General features: G+C 44.0%; 1 protein-coding gene across 1 annotated transcript; it reads right to left on the bottom strand.

The window, feature by feature from the left end:
* Positions 1-103: 103 nt before the first annotated feature.
* On the bottom strand, positions 104-25,238 carry actn3b (actinin alpha 3b). Its single transcript, XM_056443253.1, has 21 exons — positions 24,594-25,238; positions 10,416-10,530; positions 9,914-10,033; positions 9,152-9,238; positions 8,338-8,425; positions 8,082-8,160; positions 7,329-7,410; positions 6,811-6,896; positions 6,634-6,726; positions 5,796-6,026; positions 5,558-5,705; positions 4,677-4,827; positions 4,232-4,340; positions 4,014-4,154; positions 3,332-3,514; positions 3,107-3,241; positions 2,128-2,307; positions 1,890-2,036; positions 1,697-1,762; positions 1,461-1,619; positions 104-1,357 (listed from the first exon to the last, which is right to left on the bottom strand). The coding sequence occupies exons 1-21, from the start codon at positions 24,726-24,728 to the stop codon at positions 1,199-1,201; spliced, it is 2,694 nt and encodes an 897-aa protein (XP_056299228.1). The 5' UTR covers positions 24,729-25,238; the 3' UTR covers positions 104-1,198.
* Positions 25,239-26,722: the final 1,484 nt, after the last annotated feature.

The raw sequence follows: 26,722 nt of genomic DNA, 5'->3' as shown, positions 1-26,722 counted from the left end.
ATGGACAAAACAATTTGAGTTAATTGAGCTTTGCTCTCGGGAGGAAAAAACCTGAACGAATCGTCCTTAAAGCCCCGAGAGGAAAAAGACCACACGACATCTGTTTAGTAATATACTTTTCCTTTTTTATTCCAAGTTGAGGTATGGAACTTTTCTTTTTTTCTTTTCTTCCCGTGGCGTCTGTGCCGATGGACAGAATGAGAAACTCGGGGAGCACACACGCAATTTTTAAAAACATCACCGTCAAACATCCGGAGGAGTCGACTCGCACTGATCCTCATGGCCGACCCGACGGCGGGACCAGAACCCTATTTTTGCTGCGCACACTGACAATAGGCCTGCTGTGGTCCCCCCCGCCGGACCGCTTCGTCTCGTCAGTCCATAACTTAACCCCCGATGCCCCGCGTGGGGTCTGTCTGTCTTCCTTCTTAAGTCCCCATCCAGCCATGGCCCTCTCTTTGTCTGATTACCCATAGTGCTTTGCTCCGAGTCGCTCTCTCTCTCTTTCTGCATTTTAATGTCTCTCTGCTCCATTTGTTCCTGAGCTTTAAGGCTTTACGGTTTCACAGTGCCGTGGCGTTCTATTCTAACGGAGTGGGCGTGTCTGGCTCTGACATCATAGCACCCTGACCTGCTTCTGTGTGTGTGTGTGTGATGAGGAAGAGTCCGAGTGTTTCTAAACGTCAACGTAGCATGCGTCTGCACAAATACACAACCAACCAAACCACCAACCAGCTTTTTTTTAGTGTTTTTTTTTATATATCACCTTCTCTTCTTTAATTACCCTTCTGCAAAAAAAATATCAGATGTCATCTGAGAGAGAGCAGGAGGCTTTGCTCCGGAAAAAAAAAAACCTTATGTACGCCGCTCACGTAATTCACCTCCCTGGATTTTTTTTTTATTAAAAAGAAAACGAGGCGACGAGCTGACCGGTCGGAACCAGCAAAGCCTTCTACTCTCATCCTCTCTGGACAGTGTTTGTTTAGGGGGAGGGGGAGGAGGAGGAGGAGGAGGAGGAGAAGGGGAAGAAAGTTAAGAAGAAGAAGAAAAGATGATAGAATAGAAGGAGCGCCGGAAGGGGGTTCAGTCGCTCTCTCTCCGCATGTAGGAGAAATCGTAAAAGGAGCTGGGAAGAAAGGGGGGGTGGAGGGGGGGGGGAGGAGGTGAAGAGAAGCGACTTCTTTCTCTGTTTGTTTTACTATAAGTCGCTCTCCCCGTAGAGGGCGCTGGAGAAGGAGATGTAGTCCAGGGCGCCGGTGGTGCCGTCGGATCCGATGTACCGGGTCATGCGGCTGATGCAGTACTCGGCCTGCTCGGCCGGCAGCTCCCTGCGCAGCTCCTCCACCGTGATGTAGCTCTGCAGGGGGGGGGGGGGGGTTATGGAGGCGGAGCCAGCACGAAGATCTCCCCCCTGCTCTGGCCTCTCGTGTGTGTGTGTGTGTGTGTGTGTGACTGCTCACCTTGTCCGAGGCCAGGATCTTGAAGGAGGCCATGACCTGCTCCGCCGTGTCGGTCTCGGCCGTCTCGCGGGTCATGAAGTCGATGAAGGCCTGGAAGGTCACGACCCCCGTGTTGTTGGGGTCCACCAGGGTCATGATGCGGGCGAACTCCACCTCGCCCTGAGAGAGAGAGAGACGCTCATGACTCCGTCAATCGATGCAGGGAGCTCTGAAATCCGATGACGCCTGAATCTCACCAGATCGTAACCCATGGAGATGAGGCAGGCGCGGAAGTCGTCTGGATCCATCATGCCGTTTCTCTTCTGCAGGCGAGGAAACACACAAGTGATGGAAAATGACGAGGCTGATTTGTCACGTGAAATAAATAAACGAACGGAAGCTTTATCTTTGAGTTAAGGCGTGTCGTTGAGCGGTCCCTGAACGCCTCACCCTGTCGAAGTGGTTGAAGGAGGCCCTGAACTCGTTGAGCTGCTCCTGGCTGATGCCCTTGGCGTCGCGGGTCAGGATCTGGTTCTCCACCTCGTTGATGGTTCTGGCGATGGTGGTGAGCAGCTGCTCCCAGCCCACGCGCACGTGCTGCGGAGAGAAATGCACTTCAGACAAAGGAGGAGGAGCTTATCCCGGCGTTTTCTTTTTTTTCACGGGGCTGCAGCGAAGTCCGGCGTACCTCCATGGTGTAGTTGGTGTGCTTGTTGTCGAAGATGAAGGACTCCTGGCTGAGCTGGTGGTCTCCCTCCAGCTTGTCGATGTTGGACTTGTAGTTGATGATGTTCTGCTCGTACTGCTTCAGGCTGTTCATCTGTTCCTCCAGGGAGCTGGCGATGTCCACGGACACGTGGCTGATCTCCTGCAGGCGAGGGAGAGAACATCTCAATGACACGCCCGTACTGTCATAACCAGCATGTTTACGTGTATTTGTGTCGTACACGCTATTGTGTATAGATAATCAGGTTTTTTTTTAATGTGCTTCTATAGCGTAAATCATGTCACCAGTGTCTTTAGATAATACTCTATGTGTGTGTATATATATATTTATATATACAGTATATATTTATTTATATATATATTTATTTATATATATATTTATACATTCTTATTTTATATATACAGGATATATTTATTTATATACATTATATATATCTATATATATTCATATATACATTTATACGGTATATATATTTGTTTATAAATGTATATATTTATATATATGTCTATATATATATATATATATGTGTATATATATAATGTATATATAGATATATAATGTATTCATATATATAATGTATTTATAAATATATAAATATATAATGTATTCATATATATAATGTATTTATAGATATATATATTAGTATATAATGTATTTATATATATAAAGATATAATGGATTCATATATAAAATGTATTTATAAATATAATGTATTTATAAATATATAATGTATTCATATATATAATGTATTTATAGATATATATATATATAAATATATATAAGTATATAATGTATTTATAGATATATATATATATAATGTATTTATATATATATATAATGTATTTCATTGTTCCATTACCCTTTGATACTTTTCCGTGGTCGACAAAGTGTCCTCCTGCGATACCTAAATAAATAACGTTATTGTATTTCCTTTGGGTACCTCCATCTTGGTTTGGATCCAGGGCCCGATGATGTTGGCCTGGGCAGCGAACTGGCGCCTCAGCCTCTCGTTGGCCTGCTGTCTGGCCACCTCCTCCTGGAGCATTTGGTCTCTGAGGGGAACGAGGTGCTTCACCTGCAGGCGAACGAATCAAAGGCACTCACGGGAGCTTCTTGGAGGGACACATTGGACATGGGATTCTTGTGATTTTGGGGTTCAACTCACGGTGTCCCACTTGGTGCTGATGTCCTGGGGGGAGAGGGTGGTGTAGGGGTTGATGCCGGACAGCTTGATGCCGTAGGTCTGGGCGATCTTCAGGATCTCGTTGTGGATGCCCATGGTGGCCATGCGCTCCTTGTCGGCCTCGGGCAGGGTGGCCTTGAACTGGTCGTGAGCGGTGATCAGACTCTAAAGAAGGCAGATCGGGGGTCAATGTTTCACTCGGCCGGTGTTAACGTAGAGGCAGACGTTCATTTATATCATTATTTTAGGTTATTTGCATATTTGTCTATTTATACATATATATTTATATTTATATATATGTATTGTTATGTGTATATATATATTTTTTTCTTTAAATATATATTTATTTAGATATATTCATATATATAATTTACATATTTATTTATATATCTATATTTAGTGATATATATATTTGTATATGAATTTATATTTCTATATGTACTGTATATTTATTTATGTATATATATATTTTTTTTTAAAGAAGATATATATATATATATATTATAAATATACCAGGACCAGAATTAAGATCTATCCCAGTAAACTATCAGAGACAATCTCTCGTGTATTTAATATATTTTACCAAAACAAGAGTTTCTACTGTAAAAGTCAAAAGACTTTAAAGCATGAAAATACTCAAACATTAGAAACACGGCGTGTGCACCTGGATCTCCTCGATGCTGTGGACGATGAACATGTCCTGCAGGTCCTCCATGGCTCCGTCCATCCAGTTGTTGAAGGGCGCCGCCCTCTTGGCGAACTCCAGGTAAAGCTGGTCGATGGTCTCCCACAGCTTCTCCACGCGCTACACACACACACACACACAGTTAAAGAAGGCGTGGTCCTACCCCCCCCCCCCCGTGCTGCTGTTTCTGCGTCTACCTCCAGGGCGTCCCTCCTCTTCTGGGTGAGGGTGCCCAGGTTGTCCCACTGGTCACAGATGCCCTGGCAGCGGCCGTTGACCGTGGCGGCGTCGTGGTAGTCCAGCTCGCTGGAGGACACGAGGCGCCATTAAAGATTAAAGATCACTTTAATGTCGGGAACTTTTTTTGATTTCTAAGGACACAATTTCCTCTATTCGTGACTTCCAAAGCAGATTTTATGTGCGGCACGCAGACATGTTCATCGTCACGGTGACGCTATAACATCAAAGGGATCATTAAAAAAACATCCGAGAACTAAAGCTCTGGAGGAGTCGTGGAGATCAGAGGTTTCTGCTTTCATCTTCTGAGCCTCTCATGAATATGACTTCCACTCCTCCACTGTATGCTCACCTCCACTCATATTTATCCTTCACACACACACACACACACACACACACACTTACTTCAGCTCCTGGGCGATGGCGGCGATCTGCTCCACTCGGTCCTGGTGGGCGGCGAGGTCGCTCTCGAAGGCCTCGTGCCTCCTCATCAGGGCTCTGATCTCCATCAGGGAGGCCGACTCGTAGTCCTTCTGGGAGAGCAGGTCCTCCTTCCCTGAAACGCACAGTGTGTTTCATCAAGACCTCCAGAGGCCCCATCAAGACCTCCAGAGACCCCACCAAGACCTCCAGAGACCCCACCAAGACCTCCAGAGACCCCATCAAGACCTCCAGAGTTCCCACCAAGACCTCCAGAGACCCCATCAAGACCTCCAGAGTTCCCACCAAGACCTCCAGAGGGCCCATCAAGACCTCCAGAGTTCCCACCAAGACGTCCAGAGACCCCACTAGGCCTGTTTGGCCCTTTTCTTTGACTGTTTATTATCCCCAATATTTGAATTTTCATGACCGAGAGCCAATTTAGGGATACAGCAATATGGATATATAGGTGCAAATGTAAAAAAATATCCATAGCAGGGGTTTCCAATTCTAAATTGTATAAAATGTATATTTAAATATATTCATATTATTTTTTTAAACGTAAACAAAAATATATACAGCTAATTGTGTTACATTGATCATAACAGGTTATATAAATATATATATATATATATAAATATATATGTTTATATATAAACATATAAATATATATATTTATATATAAACATATATATATATATATTTAAAAAAACCTTTAAAGATATCTATACCAGGGGTTTCCAATTATAAATTAGGGCGCCAGCTAAGCTGAAAATGTGACACACACAGAACAGAATATCTCCATCTCACCGTCTCACGGAAATTAACTTTATTTATCGCTCACTGTGACATAACTCCATCCCTACCTCCGGTCCAGGACTCGTGCATGGAGCACTTCTGCTTGAACTTCTCGGCCAGGTGGTCGAGTCTCTCCAGGCGGCGGATCTCGGTGAGCAGCCACTCCTCGTAGCCCTTCTCCACCTGGTCCAGGCACTTCCAGGCGTTGGCGATGTCCTGGTGGAGAGAGAGAGTTTCGGGTTTGTAAATGTTCTTTCTTTCTTCCCTCCATCCTTTCTTATGTTAAAGGTCTGCTTTTGGGCTCACCGACACCATCTTGCCCTCGGAGGGCATGAAGGCGGGCCTGTTGCTCAGCCTCAGCTTGGTCTGCAGGGTGTTGAAGTTGATCTCCAGCTGGCACTTCTCCTGCACGCGGGGCGGCTTGTGGATGCGGCGGTAGTCTCGGAAGTCCTCCAGCTTCTGCTGCATGGCGCGCATGGCCTGCTCCGCCGTGCGGTTCTCCAGCCACGGGATGGTGCGGTGGATCCACTCCAGCAGCTGGGAGGGGAAACGTTGATTGTTAGGTTCTATATCTCCGGTTGTGCTTTCTGAACACCAGTCGTGGTCCACTTCCTCACGTGTGTCTGTGATATTGCTGTGGGGTGGTTTTTTCAGTATTCATTCATTTTTAGTCTCTTAATCCCATTTAACATCACTTTTACTTCATCTAAACGGCTTCGCAAATTTATTTATTTTACTTTCTCGTGCAACTCAACAGCAAATTGTGTTACATATATATATAAATATTTATAGGAATATATATGTATTAAGATAAATATATACATATATTAATGAATAAATATATATACATTTATATTTATATATATTTATAAATATATATATATAAATAAATGTGTCTAAATAAATATATATACAGTATATAAGTATATATATATAAATAAATGTATCTAAATAAATATATTTATAAGTATATATATATTTAAATATAAAGAATATGTATATATATTAAAAATTATCAATATAAATATATATATGTCAATATAAATATATATATCGGGGTCTTTAGACACGTGTGAGGTCGGTGCTCTGGAGGATTCAGGGGGCAGACGGAGCGTGGGAGGAAACGGTTGCAGCGGTTTCTGACCTCGCTGGCCAGCTTCTCGTACTCCTCCATGAGCTTCTCGTTCTCCTGGTTCACGGCCAGCACCTTGCAGATCCGGTTGGCAGCCGTCTCCGCCTGACGGAGGGAGTAACGGTTAATACACGTTGACATAACATTTACATATATTACTGCAACGTGAAAAACAAAATACCATCTGACCTGCTCAGCGCCGGCAAAAGCGTGGTAGAAGCAGGACACGTAGGTCATGATGGCCTTCTCGTCCGGTTTGGGTGTGTTCACAATATCTGGGCGAGGAAGAAATAACAACGGTTAAATATTATTATATAACAGTCATCTATTGTTATTTTTATGATTACACCTTTACGTGTAATTTATCATGTCACCATCACGTTTTGTAAACCAGGTTATATTTTTGATAGCATTATTTATTTATGATATCTATCCTTTCTTTAGTTTAAAATGTGATGTTCCTAATTTGAAGATAATATGACAAAATGTAAGACTAACACGTTTAAGAACATTACGACTGTTATGAGTCATTTTGTCCACAATAGAAACACGTTTGTTTTGTTCAGCGCTTCATTAGATTCTCGCCTCTCGTCATTTTGCTTTCTGTAAACTACTTTGCTGCGTTGTAGGTTTTTATTGTGCGTTGTGTGTGTGGTTCCTGCACTGGTTTGTGGGTCTGATGGTGCGTTCAGGATCCAGTTTCTCACCTTCAGCGTCGAGCATCTTGGGGATGTCCAGGAACTTCTCGGCCACCTCGAAAGCCGTGTTCAGGTTCCCGATGGGGTCGTCCTGCAGACACACACCATTACAGTCAGACACACACCATTACAGTCAGACACTGTTTGAAAAATGCACTTTTTGAAAAATGCACTTTAAAAAAAAGCTCTTTAAAAATAATGCTCTTTGAAAAGACACCTTTTAAAAAATGCACTTTCGAAAAATGCCCTTTAAAAAAAATGCATTTTAAATGTTTTTTTTTAAATGCCCTTTTGAAAAACGCACTTTTAAAAAATGCACTTTTGAAAAATGCTTTTTTTGAAAAATGCACTTTTGAAAAATGCCCTTTTTGATAAATACACCTTTTTAAAAATGCACTTTTGAAAAATGCAATTTTTTCACCGCCAATTACGCAACAATCACAACGGCGGCCATTGTTGCGACGTATACCCTTTCGACAGTGGGGGAAGAATTAAAAAACTACGTTTCTTCTATTTTTGCGAATGTTTAAATATATTTTTCTTCCCGTTTTCAGCACAAAATATCAGACAGCTGGAATCCAAACATACTGGTATTGACCTCTTCCATTCCTACAATAAACGGGTGTTTATGACTTGTTTGATTGCAAAGAAACTGAGATGAAAGATAAGAGATGCATGACGACTGAGTGACAATCCTCATAATTCAGAAAGAAGGAGGAACAATAGAGGGAATCAGAAGAGGAAGAAAAGATGAAGGGGAACCTTTCTCAGTTTGGAGTAGTCGATGAGGTCGGGTCTGTGTCTGTGGATGAGGGCGCACAGAGCCAGGCCGTCCTTCCAACTGAGAGGCGGAGGAAAAGAGGGAAAAAGGGAAGTTTCAGAAAAGTGAAGGAGGAAACGGTGGAGGAGGATGTTACATGGGAACACAAAGAATAGCTTGAAAGAATAGTAAAAAAAGAAAAGAAAAAAAGATGGCTGCACTTCCTGATGATGCCACAGCTCGGAGTGGTCGACCCACCTGATGTGGAAGTTCTGCACGTTGACGTTCCTGTAGGGGGCGGTCTTCCTCTGGCACCACAGCAGCAGACCCTCCTTAGCAGAGGTCTCTGGGAAAAGGGTTATTTATTCCAGCATTATTATTATATAAAAAATAAAAAGGAGGGAACAGGTTAGTTTTTTTATTCCAGCATTATTATTAGAAAAAAGGATAAAATGGAGGGAATAGTTTTTTTCAAATTCCAGCATTATTCGAAAAAAAGGATAAAAAAGAGGGAACAGGTTTTTTATTTATTCCAGCATTAATATTAGAAACAAGGATAAAAAGGAGGAACGGTTTGTGTTTTTATTCCAGCATTAATATTAGAAAGAAATAAGATAAAAAGGAGGGAACAGGTTTTTATTTTGGATTCCTGCATTATTATTAGAAAAAAAGATAAAAAAGGAGGGAACAGGTTTTTTTTTAATTCCAGCATTAATATTAGAAACAAGGATAAAAAGGAGGAAAGGTTTGTGTTTTTATTCCAGCATTAATATTAGAAAGAAATAAGATAAAAAGGAGGGAACAGGTTTTTATTTTGGATTCCTGCATTATTATTAGAAAAAAAGATAAAAAAGGAGGGAACAGGGTATTTTTTATTCCAGCATTAATATTAGAAACAAGGATAAAAAGGAGGAAAGGTTTGTGTTTTTATTCCAGCATTAATATTAGAAAGAAATAAGATAAAAAGGAGGGAACAAGGATTTTTATCTGTAAAAAGTAACAAACTACATCTCCCAGCAGCCCTGAGGGTAACTCATTGACATGCAACACACACACACACACACACACACACCTTCCACAGAGATGTCCTGGATGGCAAAGCGCAGGATGATGGTCCAGATCATACCGAGGGTCATCTTCCCGTTACCGTCGACGATTTCTGTCAACACACAAACACACACACACACACAGAGAGACACAAACACATTATTAATCATGGCAAGAGAGAAGATATTAAACCCCAAAAGCATCTTAATTTCACGCGGCCCGAAGGCTCAAAAAACATCTCGACTGCAATAAAAGAAGAAGAAAATTAAAGTAAAACAAAGTCACATGAAAATGTGCTCACTGTTTTTAGGAGATAAACTGATTTAACTCAGCAGGATGAACAACTAAAGCAGAATTAAACTAAATCTTAGCATTACATTTATATTAAAATGTAGCTTAGGAACATTTTCACTATTTAAATACATATTAAAATTCAGTTACTGTTGTTTTTATCTCCCTTCTACATCTAATTTCCATTCAACAATAAGTGTTTATAAATGACAACATTAATACACAGCGTTTTTTCTCATTTTAATTATGTATCTCACTAAAAGCTCCACATATTTAGAGTAACCTGAAGTATTTTAATGAATTAAAACGCAAGTGTTCCCAGTTGGTTGATCTGTAGTTCGCCTCATCTGAATAATCAGCCGGCCATCTGGAGCTCAAAAAACATCCGAGAAATGCAAATATGGCGTGACCTTGGTGTGTTAATTAAAAGAGGCAAAAACAAAAGGCAGCGCAGGGAGGGAAATATGAAATAAGAAAGGCGAGCGTTGTTATTCACCCTCAGCGCCGATGGACACCAGCTTGACCCCCTTGCTGCAGATGAAGTCCAGAGCTTTGTTCACGTTGGCGATCTTGTGGAAACGCATCTTGCCTTTGTCGGGTTTGGGCAGCCTCTCACCTGGAGGAAGAACGAAAGAATAGATGATGAAGAGCTCTGGCGTTAAATGTGTGTGTGTGTAGTTTAGGATGTCATCCCTATGGGTGATCTGACAGCAGGTGTAATAACTGTTTGTTTGACGTTACAGAGAAGAGTTAGGGTTGAAATTATGGTGGGAAAACGTGTTTACGCTCCCGTTGTGTCCTCAGCATTTAAGAGATCGCATGCATCAGTTATTAAAGTTTAAAATGATCATTGAAGAGCATCAACCGTTGAAGATGTGTCTCTTCTCGACAAAGAAAATGACACAAAAAGGAGTTTTTATAAACAGCATCGTAGCTGCAGTGACTGTGTGTGTGTGTGTGTGTGTGTGTGTGTGTGTGTGTGTGTTGATGACGCCCACCTGATATGACCTCCAGCAGCAGCATGAGTTTGAGGCCATTTCTAAAATCCTCTTCGATGTTCTCGATCTGTGTCCCGGCCTTCCTCAAGTGGGAGTTACACCAAGCTGTGAAGGTCTGAGAGAGTAGGAGGGAAGGAAGGAGGGTTAGGAAGGAGGGAAGGAGGGTGGGATGGAGGGAGGGAGAGAGAGAGAAGATGGAGTAGCTTACACTGTCACCGTTCTGACTGTATGACAAGCACATTCAGAGACAATGACAGCCATGACTCTACCTGCTGCACGCACACAAGGATACAGCCTGTAACACACACACACACACACACACAAACACACACGCACACAAACACACACACATTTCCCTTCTGAGAGCCGGGTCAAAATTGCTTGGCAGTGCAGGAACTGTCCGCTTCAATGTGTCAAGTCGACAGTCCTGAACAAAGAGAAACTGACTCCTGCTTTATATTATATATTATTATCTATTGGATGGTTTATATAATTATATTATATATTATATATTATAATCTATTGGATGGTTTATATAATTATATTATATATTATAATCTATTGGATGGTTTATATATTTATATTATATATTATGTATTATATATTATATATTATAATCAATTGGATGGTTTATATAATTATATTATATATTTTTATCAATTGGATGGTTTATATAATTATATTATAATCTATTGGATGGTTTCTCTTTTTGGAAAGAAATCAGCATTTTCCTGTGAAACTCATTAGATGAACACAAAAATTGCAAAAATATGCACGTTAAATCATGTGCTAATAGATGTGCTCAGAAAGCAAACCGCTCACCTGGGCGATGCTGTGTGTGTGTGTGTGTGTGTGTGTGTGTAAGGGCTGCTAGAGCGACACCTTTGCCAGCGTTTATGGAGGATGTGCGTGTGGGCGTCGAAGCAGAATGAATACATGAGCTGAATAACTAACTACAGATGATGATGGTGTGGGCGGAGAGAGAGAGAGAGAGAGAGAGAGAGAGAGAGAGAGAGAGAGAGAGAGAGAGAGAGACAGAGGTGTACTAATCAGAAATCACACCCGGTGTGTGCTCAGTGGAGGTGAGAGCAAACATCTCCATGGCAGCGGGGCGCGTTGCAGGTGTACGGTCACATATCTGTGTGCTTCCATGTCGGAAACGTGCACGGAAAAGTGCACGAGAGGATCAACATGGACGCAGGAGCAAAGCAGACCGGGACGAGATGGTGACCGGAAGAGGGAGAAGGAAAGTAAACTGTTGTTTTTGACAGGGAGAAACCACACGAGTGACCCCTCTGATGAAGCCGGAGAGGAAGTCACATGACAGGAGCTACAGACCAGAGGAGGTTGCTCTTGTGATTACATCATCTTAACATTTGAAGTAGTGGCCAGCGTGACATATGTCATACTTCTGCACTGCTGGTATTTGAAGTTCATTTGGTTTGAGAAATATTATACTTTTATTCACAATACACCTGCTTTACAAATAAGTATTTTATATAGACATAAACACACGGTCATCTTAGAAAATAATAATTATATACATATATCTATAGAAATATATATATATATATATATAAAAGCTAGTAACAAGTAACTCCACTGTAACCAGCTACAATATTAAAGTGTTTTTTACATATTAATGCAACAAAAAATTGTACAAACAAAACTTCATAATTTAGTATATGTTGTGAACAACACTTGTGAATGCAGGACTTTTACTTTTAATGAAGTATCTTCATAATTCAGTATTGGTACTTATTTATATTTACTGGTACTTATTTATATTTAAATATAAATACTTCTTTCACTCCTGGAATTGTCTGATGGAAACTTTGCAACATTTGAGCAGAAAAAATGCACCGTCGCATTAATATTATTGAAATCAAAGTGAATTTCAGCGTTTGAAGCCTAAAGAAAGACACTCCAAGTGGAGAGAGGGAGCAAAATGGAGGAGAGAGAGGAGTGAGGGGAGAGAGGAGTGAGAGGAGTGCCCGGGCCCGGCCGGGGTCCCAGCAGGTGCTCGCCTCCTTTGCCACGCATGACCAAATTTAGACACGCTCCTAATCCAGCACACACGGGCCACTAGGCCAAGTCGGCGAGGAGACGAGGTGCACATGAAGGAGGAAGGATGCATGGAGCCAACAGAGCAGGGAGGAGGAGGAGGAGGAGGCTAAATCGGTTCGCTATGGGACACCACCGGACAGCTGAGAAGGCTGGATTCCTGAGGTGGACTGTAAGAGTCCAAGACGGAGAGAGGAGGAGGAGGAGGAGGAGGAGAGAATGGGTTCAAGAACACGACGATGTATGAAATAATAACTGGAGAAAGTGTGTGTAAGCCGAGAGGAGGGGGGGGGGAGCTCGCCGACATCAAAGGAAAGGCTGTTAGAGACTAAACGGGCCGGTAATTGAAATCCAGGATTAATTTGAGCTCATAAAGCCAATAAAACTTAATCCAGGATCCATTAAATCCAACGTGCTCAACGGAGATCAAACTAAACCATCATCCGCCGGACCTGCAGGGCGGAGCTCGCATTCCCAGTCCTCTATGATCTCATTCCACAGGTTTGTTTTAACGCCTGTGGTGGTCCACAGAGTCCACGGGCATGAGGTCACCCACCCCCCCCCCCTCCCGCTCAGGGCCTCTTTTACAGGTCCTCCTTGTAAAATGAGGTTACGGTGGCCGAGCTGAATGCCTGTCATAACCCCCCCCCCCCCAAGGGGAAGCATGGCTGCTGTCCCTCAATACAGCTGACACACACACACACACACACACACACACACACACACACACACACTCTTCCCGTCTGAAAGGGCTCAGAGCTCTTAATAACGTCGGCTCGCTCTGACGCAACCGCCGGGTGGAGATACCGCCGCCGGCCTCTGGGGGGCAGTCATGAGCAGGATTCACTTTACACAACAGACCTCGGAGTCGAGCCTCACATCATATTTAGGTGGGAATGGGAATTATTGTCCGATGAGGAATTTTTTTTCTTCTTTTGGTAAATGTAGTCAGAATTATTTGACCCATGCGCTGACAAACATAACTTTTTGTTATGAAGCATGAAAGCATGAACTACAGTCACCGGCAGAAACATGTTGTGGTTTCAATAAATATAAATAAATCTATCTTTCATGATGGAGTGATGACTCCTTTGGCTGCATGTCTGACCGGCTGCTGTCCTCCTGAGGCCGAGCAGCTCCTGTTTTACTGTTAAGTTACAGGTATGTTCTGTCTGGTGCCAGTACAACACACACAAACACACACACACACACACACACTTGTTTCTCTCGACGGGACTTTTGTGATCGCCGTGTCCAAATATGTGCCGACACACTCGACACTTCCAATCAGATAATATTTCACGGCTAATAAGGAGCGGCTTTAAAAACGCTGCTGACCACATTTCATGCACACGTGTTTCCACAATAAAACGTGTCACTTTGTTCAATTTGAAGCTTTTATTTTGAAACTGCAAAATGAGGAAAAGTTGATCTTTCCAGCGTGTGCTCCAGCCCCGGCCTTCCTTCCCCTTTTCCTTTTGCTCTAGCTCTCCTGTATGAATCATGATTGTGTGTGTGTGTGTGTGGGGGGGGGGGGGGTCTGACTAATCAGATCCTAATGTGATCTCATCTCCGAGTGTATAGACTCTAACCGATAAGGACCGATGTGAGGTCCCGGGTCGGCGATGTCGGATGTGTACGGATTGTAAATCCCTCTGAGGCATATTTTTAATTTGTGATATTAGGCGAAACAAAATAAACTAAATTTAATTAACACTCAATTTCTTTTCACTAATTACATTTCTGCTAATTGGGTGGATAATTGATGAAACACGCAGGAAGGTCGCGACCTCTTTGCAGGTCTCGTCCTCCGGTGTCCAGTCTGGTGCCACGCGGGCGTGTGCAGATTTAATCCTGCACGTCTTCCGTTGCCGATTTCCCAAATTACGAATACGCCGGAGTCGTGTTTCTCTGGATTAACGGATTAACGTGGACGTTATTCCATCCGTACGGGGAACACCGGCGGCAGCTCTGCCGGTACCCGTTTACTTCTGGACCGCCCAAGGCTGCGTTGGTTTGACCTCCTGAGGCCGTAATGCAGAAAACAACTCAGCCTTTTCTTTTTAAAGCGTCCATTCAGAAGCACTTAGAGGCCAAATGCATTTTGGGTAAATCTATCGTCGTCGAGTTGAGCATCCGACGCAGCGGAGCGTTTACCTCCCATCCCTCTGGGGTTTTGGGTTTTGTTTGTTTGAGAGCTGCATTTAGAGAAAAAATATCCGATTGTGATTATTTTGTGTGGCGAAACGTGTTTCCTGAAGTCCGGAGAAGACGACGATATTTAATCCCCAACAACATCGCGCCTCCTGCGTGTGAAAACAATTCGAACCTTTTTCGTTTAGCAATTTAAATGCATTGTTTTTTGATATTGATTTCCACGTCTTCATCGACGGATGCCGCTTGAGAAATATGAGAAGAGAAATGCAACCGAGCTTCATCCATAGAAACTCTCATGATGAATAATAATGATTCAGGGTTTAACGTCAACACGCAGCCGGTGTATGAACGCGTCTTACCGAAAATACAACGCAGGTATTTATATATCTCGCTGCCGGTGTACAAAGAGCCTCCAAGGTCGCCGCGGTTGACCCCATTCACACACACCTGTCCGTCAGCTCCCGTCGTCACACACACACACACACACCTGTTCACGGAGCGCTCACACGCTCACAGTGTTCACCGTGACATGCAGCACAACAACACAGGTACACAAAACAATAAGATGCTTTCAGAAGTGGCTCGATACATGTTTATAGTGATAACTTTGAACACACACACACACACACATCTCCAAAAGCGAAATGAGTGAAACACGACGGGTTTCAAGCCAAAACCCAGAAGCCACATTGTCGAAATATTCGGCCTGTCCGTCTGACCCCCCCACACACACACACACTCACACACAGTGAAACAACAAAAACAATGTCAACCAACCACAGGTCAGAATAATATTAAAAACACAGAAAACACGCTGTCATCTCCCGTTATTGGATTGGAGAGAGGAGTTGACACTTGTGTTCAATGTGCTTAAAGTTATTGTTTTTTAAAATAAATATAAATAAATATAAATAAATATAAATAAATATCTTATGAGAGAGTTAACAGGACACCCGTAGGCGGTACTGTAAATCGTCGTGCTCTGCAGAGACTAGAAGACTAACTTTTCCTTTTTTTAAGTCATATAAAATGCTGCTTGTTCTCTTAAACCATTCGTGTCAAATTCAATAATTTATTTGTGTACACTATACGCTTTTTGAATAGTTTTCTACAAAAAATGCGATGTTTTTCTGTGAAAAATGTTCCTTTTTGTCTCAAAAGAAAGCAATCAAATGGTAAATATCTGTAAAAACTGGCAGTAAAATGAGGGAAACGTCTAATCAAAGACTGACGAGACAAGATGGCGTTTGCATCACAAAAACAATCGCGATAACAGCGTAAACCGAGACGGCAGAGGGCAGCACACAACAGGCGGAGCCCCTCCCACCTCCCTTGACTCCTCCTCCCTTTCCTCCCCTGAGTGGCCTTTAAATACCCCTCAACACAGACCCTGAACGAGCCACGAGGACAAAAGAGCCAAAAGGCCTCGACCACTATCGGCACCGCAGCGTGGTCCGTTGTCACGGTGACGTCACACCTGTCGCTGCAGGTGCTTTTATTACTATTCATCTATCATTTCATTAAAAAAACGCTCCTCTGTTATGATGATTATAACGATATTTAAGAGGCTCCTCCATCATGGAAAACTGAAGCGTTATCCGGAGATTGTTGACGTTGGTACATCGTGGTTTTACGTCAACTAAAGTCACGAACTTAATGGTTCTCGAGATATTAAAATGTCTTAATTCCTCTAAAAACGTTTCAAATTCAACAATCTTTGAGGAAAAATCAGTTTTTTTGCTTTAAAGTGTTCTTTTTCTTTGTATGAATTAAGTTGAATTGCATAACATATATCTTATCCTTCGACTGTACTGTGCATCTGACTGCACTATTTTTAACTGTTGGTTTCACGATATGTTTTGTATGTTTTTGTATGTATTGTATTTTGTCCTTTCTGTGGACCCCAGGAAGATTAGCGGTCGCTAAGGCGTCAGCTAATGGGGATCCAATAAATAAACAAATAAACAAAGGGAAAACCGGCGGGAACCAATCGCTACGAATATATGAATTAGTATTTTTCTTTTAAACGGGAGGAATCAAATTCAAAGGTCATCGGCTAGATTATAAAACACGACTCCGTGGGACATTTATTGTTAATTAAGAGGAAATCTGGCAACTTCTCCTTCCTCCTGAATATCAACAGCTCATTTCAGAGAGGAAGACCTTTCTCTTAATCTCTCCCGATGGTTATTCTTATGTGAACGGCAGCTGTAAGTATATAAATCCCCAACATTATTGTATCAGCCGTCCTTTACACCTCTATAAAAAAGGATTAACGAGCTAATATCAACCGCAAGGCCCGAGTCCAAACCCAGGGATTTATGGCCTTGTTTAGAGGATAAAAGGCCTAGTGCTGTGTGTGTGTGTGTGTGTGTGTGTGTGTCATCCCCGTGCCAGCCAGATGCCAGTGAGACATACTGTGGGCACAAGGGATTTCGGCTGGTGAGGGAGCAGGTGGAGCCGACACAGTGAGTTTAAATATCCACAGACGGGGTTTTTTTGCGCTAAGCGCGACGGTAAGGTCAGTGGCTGTGCAGGTAGTTGATCGTAAAAAAACAAGTATGGAACTAAGTGACATGTTGAACACACACACACACACACAGGGGGATATATGACCGTGGCAGGAGGATTTGTGGGGCAGTTGTGTCTAATTTCTTCCTCTGAAATGACGCAAAACCGTCCAGGCAGATCTCGGGGCAGCTCATTCTATCACGAGGGCCCCGTGTCTTCACACGCATTCATTCCTTCAACAGAGCGAGACGCCGACCTCGCGTGCCCCCGTCCTCGATCGGAGAACCGACGAAAAGGTCGTTTAGCGCTCCGCTCGAGACGATCACACGACACATTCATGAACCCCCCCCCCCCCCCGCGGTGCGTTTACACGCTCCCGTCAACCAGGAAGTTACAGCTCCAGGTTCAGGATGAAGTAAAAAAAAGACGACGGCCTTCTTCCGGTCACCGCGGCGATGTCTTCGTGACCTCAGTCCTATTATAAGAGGCGCGACTTCTCTCCCGACCCGCCTATAAATATACATCCGCGTGACGCAACGCGTTCTCGTTACTAGACGGAAACGGACCTGAACGCCACGTTCGAGCCCGACGCCGTCGGGACCCCGAGGCGACAAGTTCTCATGCCGACGACCTCTCCGCGGGTCGTTTAGTTCCCGAGGTCACCGACTCGCCTCCATTTTCCACGCCAGCAAAGAGCCTGAAGAATAATAACTATATAATAACTGTTTGACTTGAAGATGAACGCAAATTTAAACAAACACAGACTGCGCTATTTCCTTTTAGCTTTACTAATATGACCGTTATGGCAATTTGCTCTCACTAATCCCCCCTTTTATTCTATTTGCGGACCCACAGGACGGCTCTGATCCGATCGAACCGGCCCATCGATCATTATTTCTACTTTCAGCCGCCGCCGCGGTCGTATCGCGTCTCCGCTTTCCTCGTTAAAAGAAAACAATTTTCCTGTCTTCAAACTGCGTCCCGATCCTTAGAAGAACTCATAAAATACAGTGAATGAATGAAGACAATTCCCCCCCCCCCCCCCCACACACACACACACACTCCTTGGCCCTTGCGACGGCCTCCCGGGGCTCCTGCACTAAAGCAGTTTATAGACGCCTCCCTACATGGACACGGCTTCGGGAATAGCAACTGCCATTTGATCCGAGCGAGGCTTCTCTCACCTCTCCGCTTACACGCCGGCCCTCGAACGCCTCGCCACCGCGCTACCTTCGCTTTCACTCCGACACACAATTCACCTGGGGGGATCGTTTTTTTTTGTATCGACGTCCGACTGCGGTTTGCGAGACTTTATGAAAAGCGATTCTCGTACAGAACGTTCCTACTTTAACGTAGTCGGGTTTTATTGATTCGCCGGATGAGCAGTGTTGGGCAAGTTACTGAAAATTAGTAATTAGTTATAGTTACTAGTTACTTCTTTTAAAAGTAATTTAATTACTTTACTAGTTACTGTATATCAAAAGTAATTAGTTACTAGGGAAAGTAACTTTAAAGTTACTTTTATGTCTGCTTTTTTAATGTAATGAACAGTACTGAACAGTCAAACACAATAAACATATGTTGTAGACCTATTTATTGCAATCAACAGGGCAACAGGCCTTCAAATCAAGCAGTAGTACAAAAGTCCCTTTTAATACTTAACTTAATACAAAATAACTGTCTGTCATTTAACAGTGTTTTCTTGACCACATTAGGCCCAATGAAATAAAAGTGATTGGCCTACAGTATTAACACTAATTAAAAGAGAAAACAAAGGTGCCTTGAGGTGCTGCATATAATTGAGGGGAGGGGGGGGCGCTAGTGAGTGTGTGCTCACCTGTGTGCGCGGATGTGTCGGCGTGTACGTGCTGATCTGGAGTCAGTTTGGTAGGATGTGGGTATAAATAAATTATTTCATTTAAAATATCGATTTTTATTTAAAGATATTCATGTAATTTGCATGCAAAATAGGTCTACCCGAACCAGCGGACAAAAAAATAAACCCGCGGCAACACTTCAAAAGTAGCCCAATTCCGCGGAAAAACCGCGGACCTGGCAACACTGGAAGTGGCTGTCAATCACAGTGTGGCACCGTGCTGCTGGTCGAGGGGGCGTGCCTGTGATTGGCGGAGTAGAGGGGAGGCGGGGTTAACCTGTCGGAAAACGGAAGTTAAGGGTGGTTGACGGGAACCGTTGTTGTTGACGTTCGAGCTGCTGAGCCGAGAGGAGCAGCTGTCTGTGTTGGTGAATGCCCAATAAAGTGAGGATTAATAACGTCGTCCCGTCTCCGTGTCATCAGTCCATAACGTCCGAGACGTTACAATATCATTGCGCCACCAAGGTCCTGCGATGTCGGATCAGAAGCAGCTAAAGTCGGCCTAGCTTGTCTTCTTGTCTGCAAGTGTTCATTTTTCACAAAAGAGAGTAACGCGAGTAACGAACTCATTTACATTTCAGTAATTGTAACTGCGTTACTTGATTAAAAAAATACTTCGTTACATGCTCGTTACCGCTAAAAGTAGTGGAATTACAGTAACGCGTTACTCCCAACACTGCGGATGAGTTGCGTAATATTCTCGAGGAAGGAGGGAGCGAGGGGGGGACTCCTCGGCGACTTCTCTTTGTGACCTTCCCGCCTTGCGACCCCCCCCCCCCCCCCCTCGTCTAGTTTTGATTTGTTTACAAATGGAAAAAACATATTACTGAAATCAGAAAATCCAAACATCCCCCCCCCAAAAAAGGAAGTCTCTACACCGGAGAGAACGTAACGTTCCCGCGCGGCGAGCACACGCTCCTTCGCAGAGGGAAGCGAAGATGCCAAGTTGAATCTTGGGAGCAGGCCGAAGGCGGCGAATTGCAAATAATCAAATGCCTTCACTGACGGGGCGAATTAAAACCGAGAGGGAGGAAACAAACCCGGAGAAGTGAGCCGATTGTGGCCCCCGTGGCGATGGATCGGCCCGTTCCCACCGTGAAGGGAACAGGATGAAGGATGGCCGACGGGGGGGAAGGACCTTATGTCTTCATGCAGCGCTGTTGTTGTTAATAATAGAAAAGGTCTTTAAGGAAGAAGAAAAAAGGCCATGCACAAGGAGGCGTTTCAAATCTCTTGCTTGGATATGCTTTTTCTTGATATGACATTTACAGAAAGATGACATGGGGCCACAATTACACCCCCTCGCCCCTCCCCCACCCTTCCTCCCCTCCTCCAGCGCACAGCGCCTCGATCCCCGGATCGTCTCCGGGAACCCGTCAGGTAGAAGGTGAGGATCGATGACCTCGTCGGGCTAAAGCTGTTAAAGTGCAAAATGAGATTAGACCTGAATAGATTTGATTACGCAGCACCTTCACCCCCCCCCCCCCCCCACTGAGGGACGTTACATAAGTGGATGAATATCACATTACGAGGTGTAACTTTACGCCACTTGAAGCGGACGCTGTCTTTTTTTGCCATTTCATTCGCTTTGTGTTGTTTTTTTATTTTATTTTTACAGAATGATAAGGAGTTGCAGTAATAAATGTGTGAATAACCCTATTATTATTATTCAATTTACATGATACCTGCTCATGAATCTGGTTGTAATTCTGTATTTTGAGCTCAGCATTTAAATGCACATTGGGCAAGACTCTAATTCATATTGAAGACATTAAAATTAACGAATTTATTGTTTGATTACGGACACAAAAAAAAGGTGATTTTATTAATAGTGTGAACTTGAGTGTGATTTTGACCTCTTTCCTAAATATCGATGTCGTCACCCACCGAGACGTCGGGCGACTATTTTTACCCTTCCTTGAGACAAACATCAGTTTGCGCCTGAAGACCAGAAGGATGCTCGGGGCTAACGGGTCAGCTGCCCGTTAATAACCGATGTAACGGGTATTTATAGGTTATTGCTAACATAAGCTCGGATAGGCGGCCGGTCATTCACTTAGTAAGCAGCTGAACTCCTCAACGATGTGAAACTGAAGAGGACTTCACTCACAGCGGGGAACCTTTCTGAGAATACTCCTTTAAACGTTGTACAAATGAAAGGAAGAAGAAAAAATAAATTGAATCCCAGCGTATTGGTGGAGGACCTCTGCTGTATCATGTGGTGCTTTTCTATTAAATATATACATATAAATACATGTACATTAGTCCTGTGAGAGCTCATCTTCAAACAGCTATTGATCCTCTTAAAGATCACGACTTGTTCCAGATGGGCGAGGCCGACGTCGGTGAGCGGGAGTTCACGGAAACATCGACTTCTGTCCCAAACTCGCCGACTTCAACCGACTTAAATTGACTTAAACCGAATTAGATTGATTTAAACCGATTTAAACCCGACTTAAACCGACTTAAATTGACTTAAACCGACAACCCGGCCCTTCTCCGCTCCGCCCTTTCCTATCTCCTTCCTTCTGACCCGTGTCTGCTGGATGCAATACATCATGCAAGTTGCCCCCCCCCCCCCCCCCCTCCTCAAACTCAAAAGCAATCTCACAAGAGCTGCTTCATGATTAATATATATAAATATAAACCAATGTGTCAAGATGGACAATTCACACACACACACTAGTGCCACAGCCCCGTATCGGATTCGGCATCCCTGTGTGTTGACAAACACGTAACCACGAGCATCAAGTGGCGAGCAGCTTCTTGGTTTTTTTTCACTGAAATTTCAAGGAGAGAACAGGTGGCGCTGAGATTTCCTTTCATATTCATTACGAGAATATGATGCAGCGGCTATATTCATGGGCTGATATCACCTCCTTCAGCTCCGCCGTACATGCCGAGGAGAGCAACGGGGTGCGGTGACCTCCTCCCCCGGGAGGTCGGGAGGTGAGAGGACTAAAGAGAGCGGCGCGCTCGGGCCGCACGAGGTCTCCCAAGGCCGATTATATCGCCTTACGGTCAAAGGACTGGAGGCAGGTGCACGAAGGAAAGGAGGGGAGAGGAGAAGAGAAGGACTCTTCTGAGAGGAGAAGAGAGAGGAAAAAGAAAGTGTGACGTGGAAAATAAAGATACGGAGGGATACGTCAAGAATGGCCTTCGGGAGGAAGTGTTCGCCCTGACTGGAGGGAGGGAGGGAGGGAGCGAAGGAGGAAGGGAGGTTGAAGCAGAGCAAGTATTTTTAGGAAGATGTTTATTTGTAGGTCTGTGAAACCAACCCGGGCTGTATATCGACCAGCATGGCGATCTCTCTCTCTCTCTCTCTCTGTCTCCTTCGCTCTCTCTCCCTCTCTCTCTCTACCATCTGTTGAGGTCTCTCAGCCTGTCACGGTGCTCCGGCTCTATCGGACATTCTGAAGGTGCAAAGTAACATCTAAACATGCGTGTTTAATAAAATAATAATTAATGTTGCGCTCCTTGCAGATTAGGAGTTATTAGAATAAATGAGATGATATTGGATCAGGTTAGATTAGAGTGGATAATCCCTATAGGGGGGAGGGGGGGGGGGAGGAGAATTATCTTGTGGTGACACGAGAATTATCTTGTGGTGACACAAGGTCAAGAATAGAACAAAGAAAATAATAAAGTGCATAAATCGATAGATATCATAAAAATATAAAATATGTCTGATTCTTTTTTACTGCTGATATGTGAATTATAAAAGAAAAGCATCATTAAAAAAAATATCATCTTAGATTAGAGTCTGCATCATCCAACAATAAAAGAAACAGCATGTAGAAATAATAAATAAATAAATATGACATCGGTTTCGCGATGAACTGAACCCGTCCTCTTGTCTCTTGTTCAGCCAACGCAACAGGAAGTGGATATTTCTACCGGTCAGGGGATCACAAGACATCTTGATTCAGATTATTGTACACACACATATATAAATATTGATATTTATATATGTGTATTGCACAAGATCAAACTGAATGCATTATAGTTCCAGCCGTGAAGAAGAAGTCTTTTAAAGATATCCGGTAAACTTTGTTTATCTTCGCTCTGTGACCCAAACTCAATGTCAGCGAGCTAATCGTCTGGAAACAGTATTATTATAACAATAAAACACAAAAAACAAGACAATGTTGCAGCGGTCCATTAATTTAATGTCATAATGTGTGATTCTCAGAGAAAAAAGATCTTAATGGTATAAACAAGACGAGCCGGCGGTGTTCTACCCGGCAGCTATTTCCAGCTTGGGAATGCAACTCTGGTCCCTTGGAAGAAAAATGTCGCCCGGGGCGAAGCAGCGGACAGTTGCACCGGCTACTTTATAAACTTTAGGGTGAAAACACACCTCATATACACTGGAACACAGCTCCGCACGCACACTGTGTGTGTGTGTGTGTGTGTGTGTGTGTGTGTGTGTGTGTGTGACGGGTTAACAATGACACAAATGTTTTTTTGTTTTTTTAAGTAACCTTTGTGCATGACTTCACCCGCGTCAGATGACTTAAAAAAAAAAGCTCAGACAGGTAATTAAACCCACCTGTCAAGCTTGTCCTGGCCAGCTGGTCGCCTAGGCAACAGATAACTTATTATGGGCTTAGTAATAGATTTGTTTTTCTTCTCACGAATATTTTCCTTTTTTTGTTGTCTATTTGTAATTACAAACTCATTTAATAATTTACTAATTAAATTAAGAATATTTAAAGTGACAAAATGCTGGTTTTAAGTGAATATTGTTAATTTAAATGACTTTAGACCTTCTCTCTCCCATCATATTGTTAATTTAAATGACTTTAGACCTCTCTCCCATCATATTGTTAATTTAAATGACTTTAGACCTCTCTCCCATCATATTGTTAATTTAAATGACTTTAGACCTTCTCTCTCCCATCATATTGTTAATTTAAATGACTTTAGACCTCTCTCCCATCATATTGTTAATTTAAATGACTTTAGACCTTCTCTCTCCCATCATATTGTTAATTTAAATGACTTTAGACCTTCTCTCTCCCATCATATTGTAAATTTAAATGACTTTAGACCTTCTCTCTCCCATCATATTGTTAATTTAAATGACTTTAGACCTTCTCTCCCATCATATTGTTAATTTAAATGACTTTAAAACCGTCTCTCTCCCCATCACTTTACCCTTTTTTAGTTAGTGTCGGGAGTTAAACTAAAAACCCCGGACAACTGATATGTATTTGCTCATTCCAATGCAGACGCAAGCCCGGGGAGGGTGGTATTATATTTAGACAGTCTTCGCAAGTTCACTGAAAGACAACACTGAGGAAAGTTCCAAGGCCTAAAATATCTGCCCACACAGCTTCCAGCGGGACTGCAGTGCCAGGTGCGAGGCCGATTAAGGCACTCGGTTTCACCTCGGTCTGTTTTAGACTTTGCACTATTAGAGAGGAGGCCGGTGAGTCTAAAAAAACACTATCATGCTAACATTCAGGAAAAAAAGCTACGCGTTAGTAGTGTGCGGGCGTGGGTCAATCTGTGCGTAATTACGCACAAGCGTAAAACCTCTGCTCAGTCTCCGAATCCAAACCTACCTTCCTCTGCTGCTTCTCCCAGGCCGGGTCCAGCAACAGGTCCCGGTCCCAGTCGTTCTCCTGGGTCATGTACACCTCCTCCTGGTTGATCGTGTAGGAGTTGGTGTATGTCATATGGGTTTCGACAGTCGTCATGGTGCAGCCTCTGTTAGGACTTCACGTCCCCCTCAGTTTATAGAAGGAAAAAAAAAATGAATGAGCGATAGACGGCGCCGTGAGGGCAAGAACCACCTTGAGACGTGGGGGTCTCGCTTTTTTTTCCCGGGGGGGGGGAGAGGTCGTTTAGGGCTGCAGAGACCAGTCTCCACTGGTGCGAGGTGCCTGTGCGGAGGTGGTGCTCCCACTACCAGAAAACCCTGCTGGTCCGGTGCTCCTTTCCTGGTCAGTGTCACACGTGACCGCACCCCAATAAGTATGGGAACCCGACAGCACGAGGGTATCGGGTTCTGCCCCTAAAAAGGTTGAGAAGGCGGGGTGGTCTCTCGCGGGCAGCGGGAACCGGCTCGTGATTGGCGGAGAGGGCCGTCAGTCACGCCCCCCGCGCGCCACTGAGGGTTTTATGGGCTGTGCGACGCACCTGTTGCTGTTAGTGAGCCTCGACGGCAGACCACGGTCTCTGTAGTTTCAGCCCACCTCTCCCGGAAAACAGAACCAAAGGACATTACCATGACCCAAAAGCAGTCGAGACCCCCCCCCCCACACACACACACTCCTTAACCCACCCTAAATACGACTTCCATCTTATCCCTCAGGCTGCAGGTAGAAGCGGTTCATCCTAAACTAAACCACAATGCCTTCAGTATACATACATACATGTCATTTAGTGTCACTGTCAACAATAAATTAGAATTTAAAAAAAGAGACCCAGGCGTTTTTATGAGAAAGAAAATTAATTTATTCATGATCGGCATGCAGTGAAATACAGATATAAAAATTAAAAAAAGCAAATATATGCAGATCACAAGCAGACGGCACGTGTATCATTCACAGGGACCGCGTGGACACGAAGGTGTCATCTAACATCCGTCAACTACCCCCCCCCCCTCTTCCTCCTCGACTTTGTGCTTCAGCTCGCTCTCGACGCGTTACTCTGACATCCTTTGGAAACTAGAATGATGTCACACGTCATAATTAATCAGGCGTGTGGCGGCGACTACACTCGGCTACCGGGGGACTCGGATGGACCTCTGGACATAATAACAACTGTGGGGGGGTTTGATGATAGCATGGAGGGGGGGAGGAGAAAGAAACGGACCTGTCCTCTGGTGGCGATGAGATATCCACGTAAAGAGGTGGACAAAATAACACGAACACCTTAACTCAGCCACGCTGCGAGCGTCTTAACGGACGCACGGGGATCTTTTGGACCGGGCGCCGTCGAGGTAACGGCCTTCCTCTAAAGCTCTCGGGGTAATCCCCGTAACATTCGACATCTCGTCGTCGGCACACAGTTCCACATTCTAGTAAACAAAAACAACACGGTGACGTGCAACCTGAAAGTCAAAGCTGCGTTAACAGGATACGATCCCGGTCCGCGTCTCCATCCCCGTAAACAACAACAAGGGGCTCCCCCACGCTCAGGAAGGCGAGGAGGCGGAGCCTTCCGCGACCAACTCACCTTCAAATCGACTGTTCGGCTGGTTTCGACGTCATCCTCGGAGAACATGGCGGACAACTCGAGAGTGGGGGGGGGGGTCGTGTGTGCGAGGCTGAAAGACCTCTAGCGCCACACATGGACAATCTTAACGGGTAACAAAACAACAACAACAACAACGTACACACAAATCACACGTCCCCAGAAAGGTCCTATAGGAACCCTGAGCGTCAGAATCTACAGGTCAGACGGGCCTCACGCCTCGGCCTTTCTTATAGGACGTTTCTGGTTGGCTGTGAGGGAACCAATGGGAAGGCCCGTATCTGAGGCGTCATCACTTTAGATTAGATGGAGCGACGTCATTCAGGACCCCTCGACAGCCACGTGGAGAAAACCCGGCGTTCGACTATTTTTTAATCGAGGCGACTCGTCCGACATCGAAGTCTCTCCGTGTCATGTGACGGCCCGGTGGCGGGCCGCCACACACACACACACGCACACACACATACAGTCCATTGGCACGCCCAGGTAACAA

The sequence above is a fragment of the Pseudoliparis swirei genome, chromosome 21 (genome assembly GCF_029220125.1).
Source record: "Pseudoliparis swirei isolate HS2019 ecotype Mariana Trench chromosome 21, NWPU_hadal_v1, whole genome shotgun sequence".
In the NCBI taxonomy this organism is placed as follows: domain Eukaryota; kingdom Metazoa; phylum Chordata; class Actinopteri; order Perciformes; family Liparidae; genus Pseudoliparis; species Pseudoliparis swirei.
This window is presented reverse-complemented; position numbering and strand designations above follow the sequence as displayed.

Coding starts and splice junctions, on each gene's coding strand:
- actn3b (XM_056443253.1), bottom strand. CDS start 24,728: ATGACGACTGTCGAAACCCATATGACATACACCAACTCCTACACGATC. Junction 4,341..4,676: donor GCCATCGCCCAGGAGCTGAA/GTAAGTGTGTGT, acceptor CGTGTCCTCCAG/CGAGCTGGACTACCACGACG. Junction 2,037..2,127: donor ACACCAACTACACCATGGAG/GTACGCCGGACT, acceptor TTCTCTCCGCAG/CACGTGCGCGTGGGCTGGGA.